General features: G+C 48.2%; 1 protein-coding gene across 1 annotated transcript in view; it reads right to left on the bottom strand.

Moving 5' to 3' along the window:
• LOC119448065 (ankyrin repeat domain-containing protein 50-like) overlaps positions 1–26,374 on the bottom strand; it is a 78,299-nt gene that overhangs the window by 13,419 nt on the left and 38,506 nt on the right. Inside the window, exons 7-8 of the mRNA XM_049665128.1 lie at positions 21,224–21,384; positions 9,300–9,638 (exon numbers count right to left, since the gene is read on the bottom strand). Of these exons, the coding sequence (XP_049521085.1) occupies positions 9,300–9,638; positions 21,224–21,384 (500 nt within the window). The remainder of the gene's footprint in view (positions 1–9,299; positions 9,639–21,223; positions 21,385–26,374) is intronic.

The raw sequence follows: 26,374 nt of genomic DNA, 5'->3' as shown, positions 1-26,374 counted from the left end.
GCGGCTCGCTCAGAATTGAAAAGTTCGCGCCAGTGTCTACTAAGGCCGTCACTTCGTGTTCGTCAATCGTAACAGCGAGGTCAGCAGTCACAGTTTTGTCGACATTATTTACGTTTTGGTTGGCGTCTTCCTTTCTCGGCAACAAGGGGGGATTTTCGGCAATTTGAGGACTTGCAACCTTCCCTCTTGAGGTGGCTGCTTTCAGTTTCCCCGCCGTGGGCTGGGAGAACGACCTCTCACAACGTCAGCAAAAGTGTGACTGTTCGGCGAGGCGAAACGTGCTGGATATGGTGAGCGCGACCGGAGATTAGAAGAGTTCACTTGCCGGCCAGTGCAGCTGTCGTCGAAGGGGATACGGTTTTCATCAGCCAGGCGACGCATAGTGGCATATGGGCCACCCTGATAGCCAGCTGGGCGATGAGGGCAGAAACAACAACAACAAACTTTTTATTTCGGTTCACACTATACACTGCAGACCGAGGAAGATTGGGCTAAAGGTGTTTTGCAACACCTGACAATGATAGATGTGAGTGAGTGAATGAAATAACTTTATTGAGGTCTAGAGAAGACGCAGGGGACACCCCGTGCCACCTGGCTAGTCCCACGTAGGGACCGGCAAGCCGAGCTTGACGGTCTGATCGCGGGCACTCTGGACGGCCAGGGTTTGATCGTTGAGTTCGGGGCTGCCCAAAAGCGCGTCCTGGTTCTCTACAATTATAGCACAATGGTCGCCGATCTTCAGTGCGCCATATATCAGTCCTACGGAGCTGGGGCCGTCTAACAGGTTCCCATTGGGCCCAGGCTGCGACAGGAGGCCGTTGACGGTATTTTGGCGCCGGCAGGGAAGACTAGGAACGGTAAACAGCGTCTGTATGGCTATATGTGTTCGGCTGGTACGGCGGCTCAGACGGCGACGGACGGCGTCTGCGTAGATGTATGCATTCGGCTGGTATGACAGCTCGGTACGGATCTCGGAAGGGGCAAGCACCTGTCGGAGTTCCTGTCGTACCACTTCAGCGACGCAGGCAACCGGGAACTCGTGGAGCGGTGGTGCCTGCGGTAATGGTGCGAGCCTAGTGTTCTCCTTCGCAATTTCCTCGCACACAATCTGGCGTATTAACTGGCGTAAGCAGGTTTCATTGTCCGTAACCAGTGCTGCGGCTCCTCTCGGTGCCCCGGCAATCAGACGATCGTACTGTTGGTACCGCTGCTGCAGCGCCCGCTCGATTGCTGTGGCCTCTTTAATGAACTCGTCCACTGTTGTCGGCGGATTGTGCACAAGGCCAGCGAACAGCTGCTCCTTGACACCACACATGAGAAGGTTGAGCTTTTTAGCCTCCGGCATGTTGGGATCTGCGCGGCGAAACAAATGCATGTCTTCGGCAAACATGGCGACACCTTCATTTGGCTTTTGGATGCGCGTATCGAGAAGGCGCAGTGTGTTTTCATGTCGATTTGTGTCCCCGAATGTGTCGAGAAACCGACGCGAAAAGTCCTCCCATGTTGTCAGACTTCTCTTGTGGTTTTCAAACCACGTCCTTGCACTGTTTTCGAGAGCGAAAGAGATGTTGAACAGCTTCTGGTCGTGGCGCCAGTGATTCGATCCCGCTACCCATTCATACTTCTCCAACCAATCCACCGCATCTTCATGCGCGTCACCGTGAAATGGTTCGGGAATCCGAAGGTTTTGAATGGTTACCTGAGTTGGGCTGCTTGGAAGTGCCATTGCTGGAGCTGGGGTGGCGGCCGTTGATGAAGACGATGTTTGCAAGACACCAAATTCAGGGCTCAAGCCTTGCAGGCGGCGGCTCGTGAGATGAACAGGCGTCTCAACGCGTGGGTGTCTTGTGCGGCTAGATGCAGGGCTGCTCGTAGGAGTGCCGATCATGAGGCGACGGTGACCAGCACCTCCACCAGTGTCGCGATACACAAAGTTCAGGGAAAGAGAGAGAGAGAAAAACATTTATTTAGACCGAGTTGATCTTGAGGACGAGTGGGTGGTGTCCTCATTCCAGCACTCCACTGGCCATGGCTGCTCAACGTACTTGCTGGACAAGAGCTTCTTGTCCCACCAGGGTATCGCCGGTCAGCTGTACCTTCCACCGCTCAAATGACGTGTTAGGCGTCTTTAAATGTTCAGGTTTGCCCCCGCACCCCCACGAGATGTGAAAGAGCGTAGGGCGTGTGTCGCCGCACCAGAGGCAGATGCCGCGATATGTTTGTGGGTACATTTTGCTGTATCTGTGTAGGTTTGGGAATGTGTTTGTTTGGATAAGTCTGAGGGCTATTGCCTCTTCAGTGCTGAGCTTTTTGTGAGGGGGAGGATAAATCCTGCGGTTGAGTGGCTTTATTATAGGAGCACCGCGCCGTACTCGGGAGAAGATACCAGAGAGGCGCCAACAACAAGGATGTCCCAATTTAGAATTAAGGACTAAGTATGATAGGATTAAGTTGCTGTTCCTTATTATCCATAATGAAATAAAGATTAATAGGACAAACTATTTTGAAATTTCTACTAATGAATCTTCTAGACATCGCCACAGCATGTATATTCCCCCTCCAGTAACCCGTAATGACACATTTAAATATAGCTTCTTTCCCAGAACGATAATAGAGTGGAAGATGCTTCCTGATTTTGTAGTTCAGTCTGCTTCTTATAATAATTTTTTGCGTAATTTGCATGCCGTTATTTATTCCGAGAGCGTGGTACGTTAATCATCTGACTTTGTGAATCATCCGATTTTATGATTTTGGTATTATCTGTGTATGTTGTTCTTATTTTTACATGCCTCAAGGGATATTGATTGGTTTTTTCCTGCTTTCTTTATTAAAATGTATATGAACTGCAATTTATTCCTTGTACCTTGTATTCAGATGTATTGTACGCCCTGCCTAAATCAGATGTGTTGACTTTGCTTGTTTTATTTATTTCTTCTCCACTCCTGTAATGGCCCTAAAAAAGGGCTGACAGTATCAATAAAGAAAAAAAAAAAAGAAAAATGTCTTCTTCTTCTCTTGATGCCTTCCGGAATCTCGAGCAGCTCGGTCGACATCTTTGTCGGCGCCAGGGCGCACTTGTGCACGAATACTGACGAGGCAATATCAAGGTTCTAAATACATGGTGTTCTATGGACAATAAGTTATAAAAAGTAAAATACTTTGTCATATCGAGAATCTCGTTATACAGTTGAACCTCGAAATAATGAAGTTCCAATTGCAGTGAAAAAATGTGATAAATTACAAATTTTGTTAATTCGAGGTTGTAAAGTTTCCGCAGTAAAAATCATTTCACAAATTCCCAGAACATTCCTGGTGGATAGTATCTGGTCAGTAATCACTTATAAACAAATTGCAAGGTCAGGCCATACCATATCTATTTGAATCTAGGCCGATAGTTTTCTTCAAATACAGTTAAACCTGCTTATAACGAACCTCCATATAACGAATTCCTGGATATAACGAAGTTTTTCTATTCCCCGCCGTTACTCCATAGAAGCACATATATTTGAGATGTCTACGTAACGAAGTAGCAGCGGGAGATCCCCTCGAAATAACGAATTTTCCCAGCCGACAACCTAGAGATTTTGCCCAAATTTTGTCATTTTTGCACGAGCAGCAACCGGAAGCACCTTCTCCGCCGCGACAGAATGCGAAGCGGCGGCATCGCGCTTGGTGCGCTCGAATTCACGCGACTGCGAGGCGAGAGCGAGCGCACATGTGCGTGCGTGCGAGCGTGCGCGAGGCGGGCCTGCATCTCTTGACCCGGCGATCTTGCCACCACAGGCGTGACCTTTCCCCCTTCCTTCATTCAAACCTGATCCCGCCGCTTGCTGCAGTTGGCCTAGCCCGCCAAGCCGGCACTCTCTTTTTCCTGGTGCTGTTGCCGAAGGAAAAAAAAAACTTATTTTTTTCAGCGCACTGGCGCCACTCTTTGGTTACTGCGCAAGTCTCTGCGCTTCACTTCACTAACCTGACACTAGGTGACACTATACGACGCTACGATGCCATCGTGTCGCTTGCTCTTCGTTTCCGACGCTTCGCGCTTGTGCGAAACAACACGCGTCCACGCATCCAGTACCTGGTGTGACAATCCAAAGATCAGTGCTTCGACGAAGAAACGCAAGATATTGACCTTGTCTGCAGTTCGCTTTGAAGATAAGCCCGCACGAGCGCACACTTTTGCCAGATCGCAGATCGCTTTCAAGATACGGCGGCCGCCGCCGAAGAAACCTTTCTCGAGTCCCCCGCCGTGCCTAGCGCAGAAGCGCGCTTCCCCCCCCCCTCCTCCTCCCTCGCACGCGCAAGATTGAGTCGGCTGACCCCCGCAAGCTTTCACTCGCACACACAGTGTACGGCGCGCGGCGACGATGTTGACGTGTTTGGACTTTACACGGAACCTCAAAGCGACGTCCACGGTGATGGCATAAATGCGCTTCGCAATAAAATGTGCTTCTGCGCAGTTACTACTCCGACGGCGACAGCAAATTCACACCACGTACCGGCAGCTTCTCCGTGTTACCGGGAACTTATCTCGAGGGCCATGCTTTTATGCGCGGCAATCAGCAACAGCTGTACGAGCAGGAAATACGTCGTGGTGGCCACTATTGCTGGCGACTGTCGTCCGGGCGTCGCAACTCGAGAATCGAACGTCTGCACACATGAGATTTTGCCGATTTTGTGCCTGTGCGTGTAGAACAAGAAAAATAGTACGCACTAACCGTTTGGTGGGCAATGAGCGACTACGGCTTAAGCGGTAAGCCAATACATGAGGTTTAATGGGGGCTGGGTGGGGGAAGCTTCGTGACTACGTTTAAACCGCAATTACGCATTAAGCGGGTACACATTGACGAGGTTTGACTGTACTATCCTTACTTCAAATAGCTGTCTGCTAATTTGCTGTCGCAATCGATGCTTCGCCTTACGGCCGAAACTGGGACTTTTTTGTTCATCGCAACTTTAGTGTATTGGGACTAAATCTTGAGCGATAGTACATACGGTAAGTGTTTCTTTTTCGAATTTTCATGCCGAACCTGCATATAACGAAATACTTTTTATAACGAAGTTTTTCAAGAATTTGTCAATTTTGTTATATCCAGGTTTAACTGTAATCATATACTAAACTCTAGGGTCGGCTTAGATTCGAGGATTTTTAAAAACTCGCCAGTTTTAACTGAAACTGATAAATATGGTGCATAGTTAGTGCCATCTAGAAAAGTCAGTATCGCAGCCACTACTAGCCGCACCAGTAGCCAACTGAAGTACACAAGGGACGTCGCCATTTTGACCTGCGTCGTATCGGTACGGTGTAGTATCGGCGCACCGTTGGGCGTTATCGTAATGGCACCAAACAGACGATGCCACTATAGTGCCGCTTTCTAACGAATACTGTATTTACTCAAATCTAATGCGCACTTTTAACACGACCCTAAATCTGCGTTACCATACAGCCGTCGGCATTTCAAAATGGCCGCCTCACACATGCGTCGAGCCTAGCTACCGTAGCATGCCGTAGTTTCCTCTATGTGCTGCAGTAAACATGCTACTGCAGACAGTCTACTGTCTGTCTTCACGTTCTCTGCGTCTGCTCTATCAGCATGAAGTACCGAGTTCATTATGATGCCGCATTTAAAAGGAAAGTGATCATGTGTGTGGAGACGGATGGGAATTGGGCTGCATCAAGGGCGTTCGGAGAATCCGAAACTTGCGAGCGGGACTGGCGTAAACAGGAGGAGAGGATTTTCGCCAGCAAAGCAATGTGGAACGGTTCCAGTGAACCGAAGGAGGGCGTAATCTGCAACGATCCACTTCGGCGATACGATCGCCTTGGCCCTATCTTGAAATCAATCTGTGACAGGGAAAGTCCGCCGTGCGCCGTGTTTTATCCACTTATATAGGTCGCGTTGAAGCGAGACGCATGTTAGCACGAAGGTAAATTCGCTCGCCGGCCTTTGTCTCCAGCGTTTTGACAGTTCGTTTCCACAGTCAACGAGTGACATGTGTTCATGTTTGCGAGTGCACGCGTGACACCGTGCATGTTAATTTATTTAGTAAGCGAATGTTTGCAACTTTATACGGCCGATAAAACTGCTATCCTTATTTTGTATAGCGGTCTACTAATTTGCTACCGCATTCGATGCATCGCCTTTCGGGCGAAACTGCAACTTTTTTTATTCATCGCAACTTCAATGCATCAGGAGGAAATCTGTTTTTCCAAATGACAGAAAGTTCTATTTCTGTTGAAAGCATGAGGTGTGCGGTGCTGTAAAGGACTTTTTTTTTTCGTCACGGAAAACGGGTGCGCGTTACAATCGAGGGCGCATGAGAATCGAGTAAGTACGGTAGTTGTACTAGCTGCAGAGACATCGTCAAACGTTCAAGCCGGGCAGAACTCCGGCATCGATAAGAAAAACGTCTGTCGTTTGAGGGGGCCACGGGAGATGCTTTTTGCGTGGGCCGCAACGAGGATGGCATTTACCCAGAAACATTGATCGTGCGCTCCTTAAAAAGTGCAACATCTCTAATGCGCTCGATGGTACTGAATATCATAGTGCACTGTTTGAAGATGTCAGCAGTAAGGAAGATAGCGACGAGGCTAGCAGCGATGGTGACATAGAATGAGCTCGGTATGTTCATACAGTTAAACCTGCTTATAACGAACCTCCATATAACGAATTCCTGGATATAACGAAGTTTTTCGATTCCCCGCCGTTACTCCATAGAAGCACATGTATTTGAGACCTCTACGTAACGAAGTGGCAGCGGGAGACCCCCTCGATATAACGAATATCCCCCTCCGACCACCTAGAGATTTCGCCCCAAATTTTGTCATTTTTGCGCGAGCAGCAACCGGAAACACCTTCTCCTCCGCGATGGAATGTGAAGCGAGCGCACGTGTGCGTGCGTGCGTGTGCGAGGCGGCCCTGCATACCTCGACCCGGCAATCTTGCCGCCGCGGGCGTGACCTTTCCCCCTCCCTTCGTTCAAATCTGATCCTGCCGCTTGCTGCAGCTGGCCTAGCCCGCCAAGCCGGCACTCTCTCCTTTTACAGCTGATGTTGCCGATGCGCTGCTACACGCTGTGGCTCGATGAGCGCGGAAGCGCCGCTGGAGAAGCGAGCGAAGTGACCTTCGTGCTGTTGTCTATCGCTTCAACGCAAACTGAGCGCCGAGAACACACAGCACGCAGAAAGCTACGAGCCGCCGATGCACCTACACTGCTAGACTCTGCCCCAACGCAGATCGCTTTCAAGATACAGCCTGCGCGACCGCGCGCCACCCCGCTATCCCTCCCCCCTCGTTCCCTCGCCGGTGCCTCGAGTGCAACGGAAGAAGGCGCGCTTCCTCCCTGCTTTTCTTGCGCGCGCAAGATTTAGACGCGGTCGTCGGCTCCCCTCGCACGTTTTCACTCGCACATACAGCATGCGGCGCGCGGCGACTGCGTTATCGCCCTTGGACTTTAGGGTACGGCCACGCTAGCAGCAAAAACGCGCGTCAGAAACGCGCGGCAACGCGTCATGCCGCGCGCGGCAAAAGCGGCAGGAATCGGGGGTCTTGCGGCGTGCCGCGTGAAATGGTTTCTGCGGCAAATGCCGTGTGCCGCGAGATGAAGAACCAATGAAGAGCGACGAGGGTGACGTCACGGAGCGATCACAACCGGAACGCCGCCGGTCCGCGCCGGGTTTTCAATCGACGATCGTCGTCTTTCGCATGAAACAACCAGCGCTCGCGGTGTTGCTCGCCCGTTCGGAGAGCGCGGGAGATCTTATCGCGCTGCCGCGCGGCGAGACGCGCACGTGGCCTCGCGGCAAGGCGCTGACGCGTGGCAACTTGCCACTCGCTGCATGACGCGCGCGTTTTTTGCAGCTAGCGTGGCCGTACCCTAATATACGAAATATCTATGAGCCAAAACCAATTTTAGGGCCACAATGCGTCATGGACACCATCTTTATATAGCAAATACAGATCTCAAGGGCCATACTTTTGCTGGCGGAGTTGTCGCCCCCGGCACTTTGGGCGGCCAATGCCATCGTCAAGCCAACAAGCCAAGCGACATGAAAAGTCAAAATGGCCGCTCGGGCCGGCGCGGGGTGGCAGTTCGCAACGTATGATACGGGAACGGTCCCACAGTTGCGACGCAACAGCGGGGTTACCATTGCATTGAGTTCTATAGGAGCTGTGCTAGGACCGGTCGAAAACGACGTAACAGCCGGGAAAACGCAGCCCCCGGGAACGTAACAGTGAGGTTCTACTGTAACACTATACGACGCTACGACGCCATCGTGACGCTCGCTCTTCGTTTCCGATGCCTCGCGCTTGTGCGAAACAACACGCGTCCACGCATCCGGTACCTGGTGTGACATTCCGAGGATGAGTGCTTCGACGAAAACGGAAAACGGGTGCGCGTTACAATTGAGGGCGCATTAGAATCGAGTAAATACGGTAAACGTGTATTTTTCGAATTTTCGTGCCGAACCTGCATATAACGAAATCCTCTTTATAACGAAGTTTTTCGGGAATTTGTCAATTTCGTTATATCCAGGTTTAACTGTATTTAATAAATGCTGTTTCATTTTGTGAATGCTGTCCTCACTTTTTCGTTCGGCCTACATTCGAGGTAAGTTTTTTTTTTTTTTCTTTTCTTTCAGGCTTCAAACTTTTGAGGGGTCAGCTTAGAATCGGAGTCTGCCTAGATTCGAGTAAATACGGTAATAGCGTGGTTACGTGTGCCAGCGCATGTGATGCAGATTGGGCCGAGAGTAATGCACTGGCGTGGATTACAGCATCAGAGGTTAACGTGACGTGTGACGCCATAAATTTTTTCGACGCCATGGCTGACCGCGCTTAGTGCTCACAGCCATGTGCTCTCAAATTAAAATTCAGATGGCGCTCTCAAATTAAAAACAATAGTGCAAAAGGTACGGATATTCATCCTAAGAAAAAAAAATGTAATCAGACATTGTGAGCTATTGTTCCTGCTCGAAAATCTTCCTAAAGCAGGCCGGAAAATCTAAATTAACCGGAGTCGAATTAACAGAAGGTATCTATTTGTGTGGTTTTAATCAAGTCTTTCAGTGGCAAGCGCTGTTGTCTGTCCTCCTCTTTTTGTCTTCTGCTTGGCACCTAAGACATCACAATATTATCTGTTTACTTGGTCAAAGCAGCTGTGTTAAATTGGTTAGAATGCTCAACTCAAACACACACAATCACTGGTTCCATCTCAGGTCTAGTGGTGCCATGCCTGAAACAAAGCATGGTATAACGCACATACATAATCCCCCCCCCCCCCCCTTCTTAACTCACAACTGCTCTTCAAGACACCATACGTCTGGCGAAAACATCACAGTTTGTCCATTCAACAAACCTAAGTTGAGTGGCGTCTGGCCATTTCTGTCAGCCAATTCCAGGGAAGCCTTGGCCTCCAGAAGTCGCTCCACCAGCGCAGCATCTCCTTCATAGGCAGCTGTATGCAACAGTGACCGCTGGTTTCCATCCACATCATCCACCGATGCCCCCGAACCCAGTAGGGCATCCAGGGGGTCGGGGGGCATCGAGGGCACAGGTGAGCCACCGTCATCTGACCCCGCCATGCTGGCAGATGCTGTATCTGTTGGAAGCCTGGCACCTGCTTCCAACAACAGCCTGGAAAAAGAAAAGGGTTTTTGCTCTTGACAATCAGCGCCAATTGAAATAGCAAAAGCACACATTCCACGATGTGAAAGTTCTGATAATCAACACAGTGTTTGTTGCTAAGGTCACACTGACAACAACTTTACTAAGCACAGTTCCATGCTTGCAATTGTGTTTATAGATGTGCTGAGGGACTCTGGTGGCACCACCATAAAAAGCAGCACACCAAAATACTGCAGTACTTTGTGGAGTGCAGGGGCTTCACCATGCAAGCATCCAGACAAAATTTTCCTCATTTAACTTTGTCTGCCTTAAGAATGTGCAACAAACATGCTGTTATTACTTGTGGGATTTTAAAATGTTCCTGTTTCTACTCTTAAATCTCTGAACGCAAGTGTCTCTAAGTAGCCTCCAGATCTGGAGGTGAATATCTGGCAGTGGGTTGGAGCACATTTTGTAGGCTCTCCGACATCATGAATCACAGCTTAACATCTTCCTTAAAGGGATACGGACACAAAAGTTGGCGGGTGGTTTTTTGCGCCGGAACAAAAGTTGAACTGTTGAAAATCACGAATACAACAAGCTACTTCGAAAAAAAAAAGGAATGAGAAACATCTTTTTTTTGCGATTTTCTGTTGCACCTTGCCTCCACGCGGCCGCCGGCAGAAGCTGAAATTTGACGTCATAACACCGACCCGCGGCCAAGGTCGGCCACAGCTGTCGCAGTGTTTCCAGGGGTGTCAGTCCCTTGCAGCATATGTTTAACCCCTTTCGGCGATCTTCACACGTGGTCCGTCTGAAACACTATCCCCATCGGCACTCCACGCACGTGGTGCGTCTTACATGAGGCTTCCCGCGGTCATTGCTCGGTATTGACGCATTCGTCGCGGCGGAAGGAAATGCCCAGACATTGCTGTTATAACAGCATCGTCGGTCGTGACACGGTGTCGCACACGTTTCCCAGAGACGAGCAGGAGCGTAAACTTTGGTTATCTTCTTATTAGTGAGCTTTAGCTTGTCCAGTAATCGGGTAAATGCGGGCGTTGGGGCGTTCGGGAGGAACCATAAACGCGAGCGGCCTGTATGGTGCTGCCACCTGGTGGCGCAGAGCTGAACTAGACAAAAACAGCTAATAGCCCAGTAACCAAGTGTATTCTACAGTTAAACCTGCTTATAACGAACCTCCATATAACGAATTCCTGGATATAACGAAGTTTTTCTATTCCCCGCCATTACTCCATAGAAGCACATGTATTTGAGACCTCTACGTAAGGAAGTGACAGCGGGAGACCCCCTCAATATATTTCTGCGCGAGCAACAACTGGAAGCACCTTCTCCCCCGCGACGGAATGCGAAGCAAGCGCACGTGTGCATGCGTGCGTGTGCGAGACGGGCCTGCATCCCTCAACCCGGCAAGCTTGCCGCCGTGGGCGTGACCTTTCCCCCTCCCTTCAATCAAACCTGATCCTGCCACTTGCTGCAGCTGGACTAGCCCGCCAAGCCGGCACTCTCTCCTTTTCCAGTTGATGTTGCCGACGCGCTGGTACACGTTGTGACACATCAGACTCGATGAGCGCGGACACGCGCTGTCAAACGCTGGCGGCGGGTAGAAGCGCCGCGGGTGAAGCGAGCGAAGTGACCTTCGTGCTGTTATCTATCGCTTCTACGCAAACTGAGCACCGAGAACACAGCAGCACGCACAAAGCTACGAGACTCTGCCCAAAGGCAGATCGCTTTCAAGATACGGCCCGCGCGACCGCGCGCCGCCGCACAATACGCAGTTGATGCCAGAGTACACTACAACGCCGCCCCGCTAAGCCCCGCTATCCCTCCCCCTCGCTCCCTCGCTGGTGCCTCGAGCGCAACGGAAGAAGGCGCGCTTCCTCCCTGTTTTTTTTGCGCGAGCGAGATTTAGACGCGGTCGTCGGCTCCCCTCGCACGTTTTCACTCGCACATACAGCATACGGCGCGCGGCGACTGCGTTATCGCCCTTGGACTTTATACGAGATATCTATGAGCCAAAACCAATTTTGGGGCCACAACGCGTCATAGACACTATCTTTGTATAGCAAATACGGATCTCAAGGGCCATACTTTTGCTGGCGGAAACTGAAAATACGTCATAGTTGTCGCCCCCGGCACTTTGGGCGGCCAATGCCATCGTCAAGCCACCAAGCCAAGCGACATGAAAAGTCAAAATGGCCGCTCAGGCCGGCAGTTCGCAACGTATGATGCGGGAACGGTCCCACAGTTGCGACGCAACAGCGGGGTTACCAATGCATTGGGTTCTATGGGAGCTGTGCCGGGACCGGCCGAAAACGAACAGCCGTGAAAACGCAGCCCCCGGGAACGTAACAGCGGTGTTCTACTGTAACAGTACGACGCTACGACACCATCGTGACGCTCGCTCTTCGTTTCCGATGCGAAACGACACGCGTCCACGCATCCGGTACCTGGTGTGACATTCCAAGGATGAGTGCTTCGACGAAAACGGAAAATGGGTGTGCGTTACAATTGAGGGCACGTTAGAATCAAGTTTATATGGTAAGCGTTTCTTTTTCGAATTTTCGTGCCGAACCTGCATATAACGTTATCTTTATAACGAAGTTTTCGGGAATTTGTCAATTTCGTTATATCTAGGTTTAACTGTACTTCGCTGCTGGTGTAAATCTAAGGCAGCAACACGATTACGCCACTGCCGAAAATTTACACCAGGAAATGACCAATAATTCTTGCATAAGTGTCTGGTGCAGAGCAAAATCTTCGTGCTACGGTTCGCGAAAAGCTGACCGGCACTTCCACGGCCACCTACTCTTCTTTATCGCTTGACGCGGAAGGCTCGTAACTGTAAGCGGTAATATTTCTTGCCAAGTTGGAATGGTCCTCGTCTTCAGATGTGTACTAATCGCTGGTAGACGCACCAGAACTCGAATCCATGCTCGCGATGGTGGCGTCGGCGCGCTTCGAATGACCGCGGCCGGCTGGCTGGCTATCCGACGAGGGTGTCGTGAAGTCACGCCTTCCAACTCCCGCGGGTCAGGCGGCGAGACGCGCTCACAAAAATGCCAGATAAAGCCATCGGCTCAAAAATGAGCTAAGTGACTACTTCTTTTCGGTGAAATCACACACTGAGGATTCATTTTTGGCATTTGCGTAAAATTTTCTGATTTTGTGTCTGTATCCCTTTAAAAGATAAGTATACAGGGTGTTCCAACTATCATGCATCAGGATTTTAAAATATACAAATGCCACGTAGCTGGACAGAACCAAAGTAATGTTGTTTGCCGTAACTTGGAGATACGTATTCAGATTATTTTTATTGCATTCCGCCTAATTACAAGATTAGTCTTAATTATTAATCAACTTCACAAATATCATAATTAGATGAAAACTGTCAATCAGAAAATTGTAGAGCAACATGAAAAACTCCCGATACTTTCTGTTACTCGAAACGTGCGACACAAAAGTGCTCTTGCGAGAATGAAAGAAGCCCGCGAATACACGCAAAATTGCCGCACGACTGGCCACTCGAGCCACTTTGTTTTAATTGCGGGCATCTTCCACGGTCGAAAAAACACTTTCATGCAGCACGTTTTGAGCAACAGAAAGATGTATAGGGAGTTTTTCATGTTGCTCTACAATTTTCTCATTGAGACTTTTCATCTAATTATAATATTTGAGTAGCTGATTAATTGATTAAGACTAATGTAATTAGGCGGAATGCAAAAGATAATCTCAGTATCTCCAAGCGACTGCAAACAAACATTACCTTGGTTCTGTCCAGCTACGTGGCATTTGTATATTTTAAAATTTTGATGCATGATAGTTGGGACACCCTGTATAATCTGTGCATTGTGCCAGTGTTAACCTAAGCTTGGAGGATAACCAAGAAACATGAGAAGCTAAAGACCATGTAACAAGAATGAAACAGAAAATGTAAGATGTAACATTAAGAGACAGCAGTAGGGGACTAGAGATAGAATTTATCAAGGAGTCGCAAATCCCCGACTCCTGACATAACCATTTTTCACAGATTCAGGCTTGATGACACAGAGCTTTGTTTCCCCTGACAGGTCGAGTGCGTTACAGGCGTCTGCAAAATATCCCTGCTACAGCAAAGCTGCTAGTGTGACTCAAAGAGCTCAAAAACATTGTTGTGTTAGCAGGACAAAGTTTGCTTCAAGATTGTATGTGTGTTTTCATGGTGTCATGGGAGAACTACAGTATAGACCACTTATAACGTAACCGCTTATAGTGCAGGACCAGATATAGTGCGGTCTTTTCAGACTACCGTTAATTTTCCCATAGCACTCCATGTATACACGTATCTCTTATAGTGCAGTTGCGGGAAATGAAATACCCGTTACAGTGTGGCTGCCTGGGAGTACGCAAGTCAGCGGACATGGCGAATGCTCCCCTCAAACGGGCGCCTCAAGGTGTGCTCGAGGAAGAAAGAGAGACAAAGTGGAGGAGAAGGGCACGTGGTGCGAACGAACAGCCAGTGAGGCTGAAACCAGAATCTTGAGTGCGAGTCGTGAAATATCACGGCGCGCATAGCGAGCGAGCGACACGAAACTGCCAACGCCGGCCAACGCTCGCTTCACGATAACGGCAGTAAACGAAACTTCAGGGAGCAGGCAGAGCCGGCACATCCCTGCAAAGGGCGCAAGCGGAGACCGTGGAATGTGATGGAGGAGGGCGGCAGGGAAGCGGATTTCGTCTCGACAACTCCGCCGCTTCGGTGGCTCCCCTCGCCCTCCCTCGTAGCTCCCTCACTTTCGACTGATCACCGTGCGCAACCGCCGCTGTGCAGGCGCTGCCGCTCCAGCCAGCTAGGCGCCAGCTCCCCGAAGTTTCGTTTCCTGCCGTTATCGGGAAGCGGACGTTTGCCGGTGTGGGCAGTTTCGTTGGCCGGCCTGGGACAGCGCCGCTGCTTCCCTCTGCGCCGTAGCTGCAGCATGCAAGGTCAACACGTGACTAGAAAGTAGAGGAAGCATAAAGGAGAAAGAAGGGTTCACTGCCATTTTCTACACGTGGCTATGGTAGCGTGGCTGAGACGTTGGCACGTACACGCATGTTCTGGCGCAACGCAGAATCGGCAACCTTGCCATTTGAGAGAGGGTGAAATTTCCACCGCATTTTTTTTTCTTTTTTTTGTTTCGTTCGCGCTCGACGTTGAGGGGTCTCTTCTAAGCTTTTACTCTATGGCGGTGCCGGAGCAATGCTGGTCGGAGGCGCCGCCGCGTGATTTGGTTCAAATTAACGAGATTCGACTGTAAATTGAATGCAAACGTTCTAGCCGCATTCCTCGACTGTCGCATACGAGTGGCGGCTCGGTGCACATGTTTTGCATATGTGCGGGCCTTGAAAATTGTTGCTTTGGTTATAGCGAGGTACCGCTTATAGTGCGGATATTCGCAACTCCGGCGACTTACGTTATAAGTGGTCTACACTGTATATACAGTAGAACCTCGTTGATACGATCCTGTTTCGTACTATTTCCCAGCAGTTACATTTCTTTTTTACAGATTCATATGTTCTTGGAAAACACAATCTTTTGGCACAAACAGTCAGCACATCGCCAAACTGCGATCATGTGATATGTTTTCCAGCCACTAGATCCCATGTAAAGAAGAAAAGGTGTGAGGCGGCACGATCGAGAACACTAGCCGCCTGGCGCAGCAGTTTCCTCACAGTACTAGCCCAACCAATAACATGAAAACGCCGGTTTCCTATTTCAGTACCAGCAAACCTACTTGTGAGTCGTTGTGTGCTGCATTCACAGCTATTGCCGGCAACCCTATTGCGACAAGCACGTTCACTTATCTTTTTCACAGGCGTGATGCCATTGGAAGCATACTGCACACTTAGAATGGGCAAGTGCCTATTAAAACCAAAACGAAACGTGCCACCATTTCCTGCTGCAGTCGACGCAAAGTGAGCGTAACGTTTTAATCTGGTGGCATCGTAATCCAGTTTTGCCAACCAGCTCAATTTCATTTCGGTTCCCCGTCAGTGTCTATGCAGAATGAAATTGACAACGTGCGTCTCGGGCAACTTGATCGAGCTCCAAAAGCTTCATGTGCCACGAGGTTTGTGCCGAGTGGGCATGTCAAAACTTCCCATTAAAATGCCCCGCTGGAAGAAGCTGCTGACCCAGGCCGAATTCAAGGAGCACAAACGTAAGCTTGCCGAAGCCTCGAAAACGACAACATGCGTCTCAACCTGGTCGGGCTGCTGGTGTGGGCTCCACCATTTCTGTGCATGTCAATGTCTTGTGCCACAATTCCCGCTGAGTGGTCACATGACCCAGCCCGAATTACCGTAAAAACCCGCGTATAATACAGACCCGCATATAATACGAGGTGTTATTTGGAGATAGCAATAACGAAAAAAAAAAAAAAAAGTTTTCACCCGCATATAATGCGAGCGAGGAAAACCCACAGAAAGCATTGACAATCTAATCTCGTTAATTCGAACACGCTTAATTCGAACTAACGCTGTGGTCCCATCAAAGTTATGTGAATTACTATGGGCAAAAACGGCCGGTAATTCGAACGCGAAAGCATTTGCGACAATGCCCTCGGCAGCGCCTCCGACCGGCATTGCTCCGACACCGCCATAGAGCAAAAGCTTAGGATAGACCCCTCAACGCCACGCGGAGAAAAAGAAAACGAAAAAAAAAAAAAAAAACGCGCGGCGGCAATTTCAGTCTCAAATAGTAAGGTCGCCGTTTCACTGTCACACCGGAACACGCTTGTACGAGCCGACGTCTCGGCCAACTTCCCGACAACGGCAGAAAACGAAACTTCAGGGAAAGGGGTTAAGTTAGCGCCGCGCCGACGGGAGCGGCGGGGGGCGCGCGCGGAGCCAGTCGAAGGTGAGAGGAGCTACGAGGGAGTTGAGAGGGATGGCGAGGGGAGCCACTATCACCGAAGCGACGGCGTTGCCAAGGCCAAATGCGCTTATCTGCCGCCATTGCAACATTGCAACTGGGATGTCATCCGAGCCGTGAATGTTGCCTTCGGTGACGCCGAAGTGCCACCCTGCGGCGCAATTTCCGATGGCCTCGGCAGCTAAAATAACTTTCCTTTTAAAGGCAGCTGGGTACTACTTTCACGGTCCTGACATCGTGCAACATAGACTAGCGAACATGCCGATTCTTAGCATGGTCAAAATGGCGCCCGTTGGAAGCCTACCGACGCCACTGCAAGATGACGCATACTCCGCTACGAATCTTGATGATGATAGCAGTGAGCAAAAACGAACCTGAAACTGCAAATTCTACGCTGAAAATTTTGGGATCCGCATATAATACGAGGCAGAAATATTACATGGTAAAATTTAGAAAAAGAACCTCGTATAATACGCGGGTTTTTACGGTAGATGGAGGAGCGCAAACGTAAGATTGCCGAAGCTCCAAAACTGACAACTTGCATCTCGTGCTGCTTGAGCCCCACGTATCGGCGTATCATGCTGCAACTATTCGTGCAATGCTTCGCATTAGGTAGATATCAACTACAGTTTAGTCTCCGAAATTTTTTTGTGACCTTGAATTGTACATTTTCCCAGTTACAGTACAACCCCGCTTTTACATTCCCGGGTGCTGCGTTTCCCTGGCTGTTACGTCGTTTTCGGGTGGTCCTGGCATAGCTCAAATAGGACCCGCTTCATTGGTAACAATGCTGTTGCGTCGCAACTATGGGACCATTCCCACATCATGCGTTCATAACTGCCACCCCATGACGGCCCGAGCGGCGATGATGACTTTTCGTGTTGCTTGGCTTGGTGGCTTGATGATGGGATCGGCCGCCCAAAGTGCCGGGGGCGGCACCTATGATGTATTTTCAGTTTCCGCCAGAAAAACATGGCCTTTGAGATCCGTATTTGCTATCTAAAGATGGTGTCTATGATGCGTTGGGGCCCTAAAATTGGTTTTGGCGCATAGATGTTCTGTATGAAGTCCAAGGGCGATAACGCCGTCGCCGCGCATCGTATGCTGTATGTGCGAGTGAAAGCGTGCGAGGAGAGCTGATGACCGCGGCTAAATCTCGCACGCAAGAAAGAAAAGCAGGTACGAAGTGCGCCTTCTTCTGTCGCGCTCGAGGCATAGGGCAAGAAGGGGGCAGCGTTGTAGTCTGGCATCAACTGCGTACTGCGCGGCCGCATGCAGTCGCGCAGGCCGTATCTTGAAAGCGATCTGCGCTGGAGGCAGAGTCTAGGCAGTGTAAGTTTCTGGGCGGCTCGTATCTTTGTACGTGCTGTGTGTTCTCGGCACTCAGTTTGGGTTGAAGCAAATAGACAGCATGCAGGTCACATCGCTTGCTGCTGCTGCCGCACTTCCTTATGCCAGTGTTCTGACAGCGAGAGTATTTGCCGGCGTGTGCTCGCACCATGCTTCTTAATACAGTTAATAAGCGAATGTTTAGAAGTTTACACAGACGATAAAACTACTATCTTTACTTTCTATAGCTAATTTGCTGTCGCAATCGATGCTTCAGCTTTTGGACGATACTGAGACTTTTTTTTCAAACGTAAGAATTAAAATAAAATTGTGTGCAGTTCACCACTACTCTCATTTCTCAATTTTTCCTGTTTCTCTGCTCCTGCGTTTCCCGGCTCTTACACATTCTTTTTTACGGTCCTGTGAAAAACATATCAGTGGGGTTATACTGTATTAAGTTTTTTCTCATGTTTTTTTTTTCTAAAACATAGAAGCAAGGTTCTACTGTAATTCACAAAGTTTATGTTTAAAGAGAATGTGGGACAAGTTAGGGGTGATGTGCAGCAGAATTTTAAAGTGTGTGGATTAATTATGGAATTAATTAAAATTTTCTATACCCTCAGTTTTTGCCTGTTTAAAGGCATTATATGAAATGCTTACAAGGTTTTCCCACTGCCCTGGGAGAACCAGAGGTGGTAGAAATTCTATACTTGCAGAAAATGGGGGCCATGTTGAGGGTGGCGTGTAAAGCAAGCTTAATGTCTGTTGGTTAATTACAGTGTTTGTACGAATTTAGTAGAGACCTTCCAGAACTTTACAAATGTATTTTAGGAACCCCACAGCAAGTTTGCCCAATGTCCTGCAGGAACTCAGAGTGCCACACTATTGACATTTCAAGGAAATATGCAGCGCCTTATGTGTGATGCACGGAGAAATTTTCAAGAGTATCAGTTAATTACAGCTTTTGCAAGGAATGTTTGTCAGGTTGGGAAGCATGCACAAGCCTCCTTTTACTTTATTATTGTGTTTGATTAGCCTTTCTCTGCAAGCAACCTGGTCTACTTGTGCTCCTTGAACTGGCGCTGGAGCTTTCACGTGCTTTGTACAGTATTGCACAGCAATGCAACGTTTTGCCCAGTATTGTACAGTAATGAATAAGAGCATTTGCACAGGCGGTGTTCAAAAAGTAAGAGATTAGACTGCTAGTAAAGAAGGGTCAACTGAGCAAGTTGGTATTAATTCATGTCGAAAATTTAGTGCTAAAGCTAGACAAAGACAAGTGCTTGTGGTCTGTTCTCTCCCTTCGTTTTTGTCTAGTTTTAGTGATAAATTTCCTACATGCTAGCAAAGCTTCAGCCGAAGGTCCGTCTGAAATCAACGGCATGCTCTTGTGTAAGTGAAAACTCCGTATGACGGAAAGGATTTCTCTTAACAAGTTGTACAGGTGGGTCCACTCTTTGAGGGAACATGCGAGCGTGTGGCTCATGTTCCACGCAGCGTCATGTACAAAAAGCAGTGAAAACCAAGTGCACTTGCAAAACAACACAGGGGCGGTGCACATGAACTTCGCCGAGTACGTTGAGGCTGACGACAACGTTGCCATCTGGGGCGAAGTGTCGCTGGATGACGCCATCAAGGAGGCGTTGCCTCGTGCCGACACCGCTGTGACATCGGACGAGGACAACGATGCAAAAATGTTGCAATGGCTGTGCCTACCACGTTTGCTAATGTGCTACGACAAATAGACGGCATCCGGACCTTCATCTGCTCACGCAACGCTGCAGAGGACCTCCTTTTTGGACATTGCCCAACTCGAGCGAAAGCTCTTACATCTCGTATCGAAGAAGGTGCAAATGAAACTCACAGATTTTTCTTTAAGTGTGAAGAACCTTTGAGCACACAGTGTGCCATAGTTTGTGCCAGCTGGCAGGAATTGCGGTAGTGGATTGCGGTACAAGGTTTGTTTTAATAAAGCATGATTGACACCTGAACTGCAGTATTCTTTTCACATTCACTTTTTTTTGTGATTTGGGTTTCCAAGCGCTGCAGAGGATTAGTTTGTAGTTTACACTGAAGTTTCTCATAAATCCGTCGTGCGAAACAATGTTTTTATAGGCATTATTTTTGTTGTTCGGATTTTATGATGCCCGCATTTTACGACACTTTGTCGCAGTCCTGAGAAAGCCGTATAATCGGGGTTCCACTGCATATATATATATATATAACATTCCCGTTTCGTATTCCGCGCATGGTAGTTTTACATGGCGTTTTGTATCTTCCCGCAACTCGACAGACTGAGCACAACATATCAAGACATAACTGAAACATGCCGTGTACAACAATGCCGAAAACATACTGTGGTGTGACTCGCGCTCATTTTGTTTAGTCATACGCCACACTCCATCCACGAAATGAATGTTTCAGTCTGTCGTGCGATAACGTCAGAACGAGAAGCTTCCACCAGAAAAGCAGGGCTTGATTTCGCCAAGAATGTTCTGAAAGCTCAATCATTTCCACACTCTCAGCATCGGGATTGCTGCAAGTCAAGCGCGACCGTGGATCAAGACGTGTGGTCACCAAGCCAAACAGGCACACGTCATGCGCAGGCAACGCGAAGAAGAGGTGGTTCAGCAGCAGACGACACACAATGTCCTATACATGGCTGCACAGAGCATGAGCCACACGCTCATGCATTCCCTCTAACAGTGGACCCATCTGTATGTACGCTGTCGAAATGGTGATGTATAAAAGCAACCCACGGTGACAAAAAATAAAGTTGCACTTAACATTAATTGAACACAATCATGCAAACACCACACACTACTGAACACGTACCATTGTTTGAGACATCATTACAACTGCATAGACGTCAGATCGGAAATTCAAGGAACCTGACAGAAGCGTCTGTGCTTTCACTGCTGCTCTCTTTTAAATATTATTCATGTTTTATTTTACAGGACAGTTTTATTTTGCAAGTCAAACTGAGCAATAGTTAAAAGTGCAGTCGTCATTCCATACGGTGCGTAGCAATACTCGTGGAACAATTCCAAAGCCAATATTTAATGTGTCGAAAAACTGTCGATGAAATTGATCGATTTCTTTGGCGGAACCTGGTAAGAAAGAGTGAAATTATTCAGCAACTTTTGTTTTAGAAAGGTGATGGCCCAGGTAAAAAATCTGCTCTCTGTAATTTATTATACTAGAGTTGAACTTCTTTAAAATGTGCAAAACTTCATGAAAGTCAGTGCAGTGGGTGGTGAGAAAGACCATTTCATCGTTCTCACGTATTAGATGGTAGGTCCCCAAAGTAAAGTAGACAGCAGGAACTGTAAACCCCAGAGTCAGCATTGCCTCTCATATTAGGGCACTCCACCTGAGCACTGCTGGGTCCCTCGGGATGACCACACTGCCGACAGTGGGGCAGAATGCCCACTCCAGAGGTACATCCGAGTAGAGCAGCCACAGGGGCAGGTGGTGGGGCTCAACAGCATCACAGGCTGGTAGCCGCAGCAAGTGGTGGGCCAAGTCTTGCACCTGCGTGCAAAACACCAAATACAGTAATAAAGTATTGCCAAGTGAATCAACGGCGAGTGTCGAGGCGCCTTTTGTTCAATTTGACCTGCCGGATAATTCAGCCAGTTTTGTCGGCGCCATCAGGATCGAAATAATGGACGTCGACTGTATACTGCAAGCATTATGTACAAGCCTGTCACAGGATTGGGATACACAGTATCGTAAAATAAAGTGTCATTAGACAAAGTATGCAAAATAATTGCCATTATAAATAACACAAGCATTGTAAATTATTTAACATTCTGGCTTGTAAAGCAGTAAACATAATATTACCACCTGGGGCATTGTGCGGCTTGTGATAGAAGAAGCGAACAAAGACAGAAGAGCAAGTAGACTCGCTTCTGCTCGAGATCTAGGACCAACCGACGTCTCCATAACTGCCGAGCCAGCCGTGAACACCGCAAGTTCTTAACACATATACAGGGTGTTCCAAGTATCATGCAGCAAGACTTACAATTATGCAAATGCCACGTAGCTGGACAGAACCAAGGTAATGTTGTTTGCTGTCACTTAAAGATACTCAGATTATTTTTTGCACTCTGCCTAATTGCTTAATTAGTCTCAATTAACTTCTCAAATATTATAATCAGGTGAAAAGTGTCAATGAGAAAATTGGAGAGCAACATGAAAAACTCCCGATATAGCTTTCTGTTGCTTAATACGTGCTACATAAAAGTGTTTTTCCGAGCTTGAAAGAAGCCCACGAATACACGCAAAGTGCCTCGAGCGACCAGTCGCGCGGCAATGTTGCTTGTATTCGCGGGCTTCTTTGACGCTCGGAAAAACACTTTTATGTAGCACATATTGAACAACAGAAAACTGTGTAGAAAGTTTTTCATGTTGCTCTACAATTTTCTCATTGACACTTTACACCTAATTATAATATTTGCTGCATGATAGTTCTTGCTGCATGATAGTTGGGACACCCTGTATAGTAACGTACTTACAAAGGTCATAATAACTTAACAGTTTAAAAATACAGACCTTATACAGTGCACTTCCGTTAATTCGACTCTGGGGTGTGTTCGGATAAGGACAGACTAAAGGGGGTCCCAACTATTTTTAGTTATCAGCGAAATTTTCATATGAGGTGGGAAAATATCTCTGTAGAACGAAATCGATCTTTCTTTTGCGAAACTTACCACGGATTTCTTGAAAAAAAATGTTATTTCATGAAAGGGTGGAAAAGAGCATTTTAACGACTTGCTGATTTGACAAATTCAAAAGCCTTTATAGCTCTAAAATTAATGCAATGTACTCCGACAAATTTGTTTCAGTAATTCTGTACCACCAGTAACCATTAGTCCACAGGAAGTTAAATTCGTGTCACTCACCACTTTGTTTTTGAAAAATTGACAAACTTTGGTTTTTGTGCAACTGCCTCTGACTGACCCTGAAATCAAGGGTTCTTGTGAGCCATTTTAGCTAAGGCAATCAAGGCTGCAATATATTTCTGACAAATCTTCAAATGGCTTCTTGTAAACCAAAAAAAAAGTATGCAACCACACTACGTATTTATTTCGTTATAAAATCCCAATAATGCCAATATTGCAAAAGTTGCAACATTTTAGAGCTGCCTTAAAAAAAATAATAGCCAATTTTTATGAAAACTTCATGGAATACCCACCCAGGACTGGTAAATCTAGTACCATACTTTCCGGTGTAGAAGACACGTTTTTTTTTTTTTTTAATTTTTCGTCGGTGCGTCTTCTAAAATGGTGCGACTTATGTACATTCCCGACGACGATCGTCGATTGAAAACCCGGCGCGGACCGGCGGCGGTCAGGTTTTAATGGCTCCGTGACGTCACCCTCGTCGCTCTTGATTGGTTCTTCATCTCGCGGCACGCGGCATTTGCCGCAGAAATGGGTCTGGAACCCCTTTCGCGCGGCACGCCGCAAAACCCCCGATTCCTGCCGCTTTTGCCGCGCGTTTTTGACGCGCGTCTTTGCCGCGTGTTTCTGGCGCTAGCGTGGCCGTACCCTAACCTAAGCTGGCGCCGGGCCGGCTGGACCTGCGGCGTCGGCACCCACGCCGGCAAACGCTCACTTCCCGATAACCGCTGAAAACGAAACTTCAAGGAGGCTAATCTGCGCCGAACCGGCAGTACCGGCGGTTCCAGCAGTCGAGCACGGAGACAGTCGAAGGTGAGGGAGCTGCGAGGGAGTTGAGAAAGAGGGCGAGGAGAGCCACCGAAGCGGCGGAGTTGCCGAGGCCAAATACGCTTTCCTGCCGCCCTCCTCCCGCATCTTCGATGGTCACCGCGCGCGTCGTCCGCTCCCTGAAGTTTCGTTTTCTGCCGTTATCGGGTACCGAGCGTTGGCCGGCGTAGGCGCAACTCGCTATGCGCTTGCGCGTCGCGAAATTTCACGACTCGCACCGTTCGTTCATCTTGCTATGGTGCTCAAATACTTCAAAAATACGTCCTTCCGTTAATTCGAACTTCTTTTAATTCGAACAAATTTTCGGGCCCCTTCGAGTTCGAATTATCGAGGTTCGACTGTATTAGGCATAAACATCCTTTCACACCACAGAACTGTGGCTACATTTCTAAAACACTTATATACTTTTATAATATGGAAAAAGCAATAGGGTTGATGGCGATAGGTCGTACAGGTGTCCCCCATTGGTGGCTATGTTTTTTTTCCTCGGGCGACCACTACGCCTCCAACATTTTTTATACTTATCACCCACACCAAAGTTGCAATCACTGGCAGGCTGGTCTCTGAACTTCTTGAAAAGGAAGTGTGAGCCATACCACGAGTGATGGTGGTGTAGCTCACCTCATGCAACAAAAAGTGATCATGGTAAGCACTAACCAGCAGGCATCTGATGACCCACCACGACTTATGCCGTCGGTCAATACAAGCTCTATAGAGACAGGGCCAGGGATTTGTCACAATGTCCACATAACTGCGAGTATGTTTTAAGCAGGTACATATTAATGAGCCTTTACTGGGCCTCTTCGATTATGCAGTCCCGGACTGTCTGCAAACTGTCCGCAGCTTACGGTTTGACTAGTCCTGACATAAGGGCGCGTAACAGTCACATGATCCAGCTGTCGTGGACTGTCCGAAGTTTTGTTCGAAAGCACCGTGACTGGAAGTCACTCTCCTGGCTGCCATCGTCTGCTCTTAGCTACTCGCATATTGCACCCTACTTAGCGGATTCATTAGCCTGGCCTCTGAAATTGTGCAGTCTCAGAGGCCACGTCGTCGACAAAACCATAAAGCTTGCATAGTGGAATAGCAGCCTGAGCGCACAGAATGTGTTCGCCAAGCGCAGTTTACGTTGCGCTCCAGCTCTTCCATGCAGAAAACACCCGCCGATAATACTCAAAGTTCGTGAAACGGTCTACAGTGTAGACTGCTTATAACACAAGTCACCGGAGTCGTGAATATCCGCACTATAACCAAAGCAACAGTTTTCAAGTCCCGCACATATGCAAAACATGTGCACCGAGCCGCCACGCGTATGCGACAGTTGAGGAATGCGGCTAGAACGTTTGCATTGAATTTACAGTCGAATCTCGTTAATTCGAACCAAATCACGCGGTGGCGCCTCCGACCGGCATTGCTCCGGCACCGCTAGAGTGTACTAGACAATGGTCAAGTGGGCCGAACGGCGCTCTGCCGCTGAGGCGCTGCGTGTGGAAAAATAGTGCGAGGGCGCTGCGAGTGAACTGGATTGGGGCGGAGACGCGCTCCGCGGCATATTCAACGTACTTTCGCTGCGGGCGCCGAGGCCGATTGCGCATAGTACGCTCTTAAAATAGTGCTTTATTTCAACTGCAGATTTATGTTTACACCATTTTGCCAAACATATATATTTGAGGCATGGATTATACAACGCGACGTCTTCAATTTTGCTGTCGTTGTCGAGTGCGTCGTCTGCTAGCGAGCGCGGGACGCCCACTTTTTCTCGCAAAACCTCTGTGCAGTACATTTAAAAAAAAATGTTTTAGTTGCTTCGGTGTGTCCATGACTCTTGACGGCCGGTACCAAATGTAGTTTTAGCCAGGTGAACTGCTGTTTTTACCACTGTCCTCTAAAAGTAACTGGTATCTCCGCATCATGAAGGCTACGTTGAAAATTTTATTATTGATACCGTGTCATTTTACGCAGGCTTCTTTTTGCTGGATATTGATCAGGGACAATGATCGAAGAAAACAATATTAGAGTGAAATAAACCAGGTTTATTAACTGCATGGCGCGAAGAATGACCAATGTGTTTCTAGGTGATTTAAGTGAAAGGGTACATAGACATATATATGTAAGGGGAAAAATAACAAATCTTCTAAATGCAATAATTGAAAAAGTGAGAACTCCCGACCGGAATAAGCGCACATGTTTGCAGTAACAAACACACTTACTAGTGAATACTGCAAATAAAACTCGCATTCGCAGAAATAATATTCATAGCAGGCAAAACCAGTGCGCGCGTGTGTGTGTGTGCGTGTGTGTGCGTGTGTGTGCGTGTGTGTGCGTGTGTGTGCATGTGCGTGTGTGTGTGTGTGTGTGTGTGTGTGTGTGTGTGTGTGTGTGTGTGTGTGTGTGTGCCGAATAGTCGTTTCCGTTCGAATGTAACGCATGACAGCACTATTGAAGTCTCAAAGGTAAGTGACTGCATGCAAGTGAGGACTGTCATTCCGAATTATTGTGCTGCCGGAGGGTCGTGGCTGTTGCGCAGAGGCGCAGTTCCTGGACGGGTGGTAATAAGTCCTGCTTAACAAGTTCCTAGCTCTCAATCAATATAAACGCCCCGTTTTAGGGCAGCCTGTAATCCTGCTAACTTGATTCAGACAAGGATTTTTGACAATCTCAACGTGTTTTCAACCCATTAAAACTGAGTGCCCCGTGTGGTGCCACACTTATCTTCTTCAACGAACGCAACAGATCTGCACATATCTCTAAGTGTATGTGAGACATGCCGTTCCTTTAATTGTTTCATT

Source organism: Dermacentor silvarum, chromosome 4, assembly GCF_013339745.2.
Source record: "Dermacentor silvarum isolate Dsil-2018 chromosome 4, BIME_Dsil_1.4, whole genome shotgun sequence".
Classification (NCBI taxonomy): Eukaryota; Metazoa; Arthropoda; class Arachnida; order Ixodida; family Ixodidae; genus Dermacentor; species Dermacentor silvarum.
The sequence above is the reverse complement of the archived record's forward strand: the minus strand, read 5'-3'. Positions and strand labels throughout refer to the sequence as shown.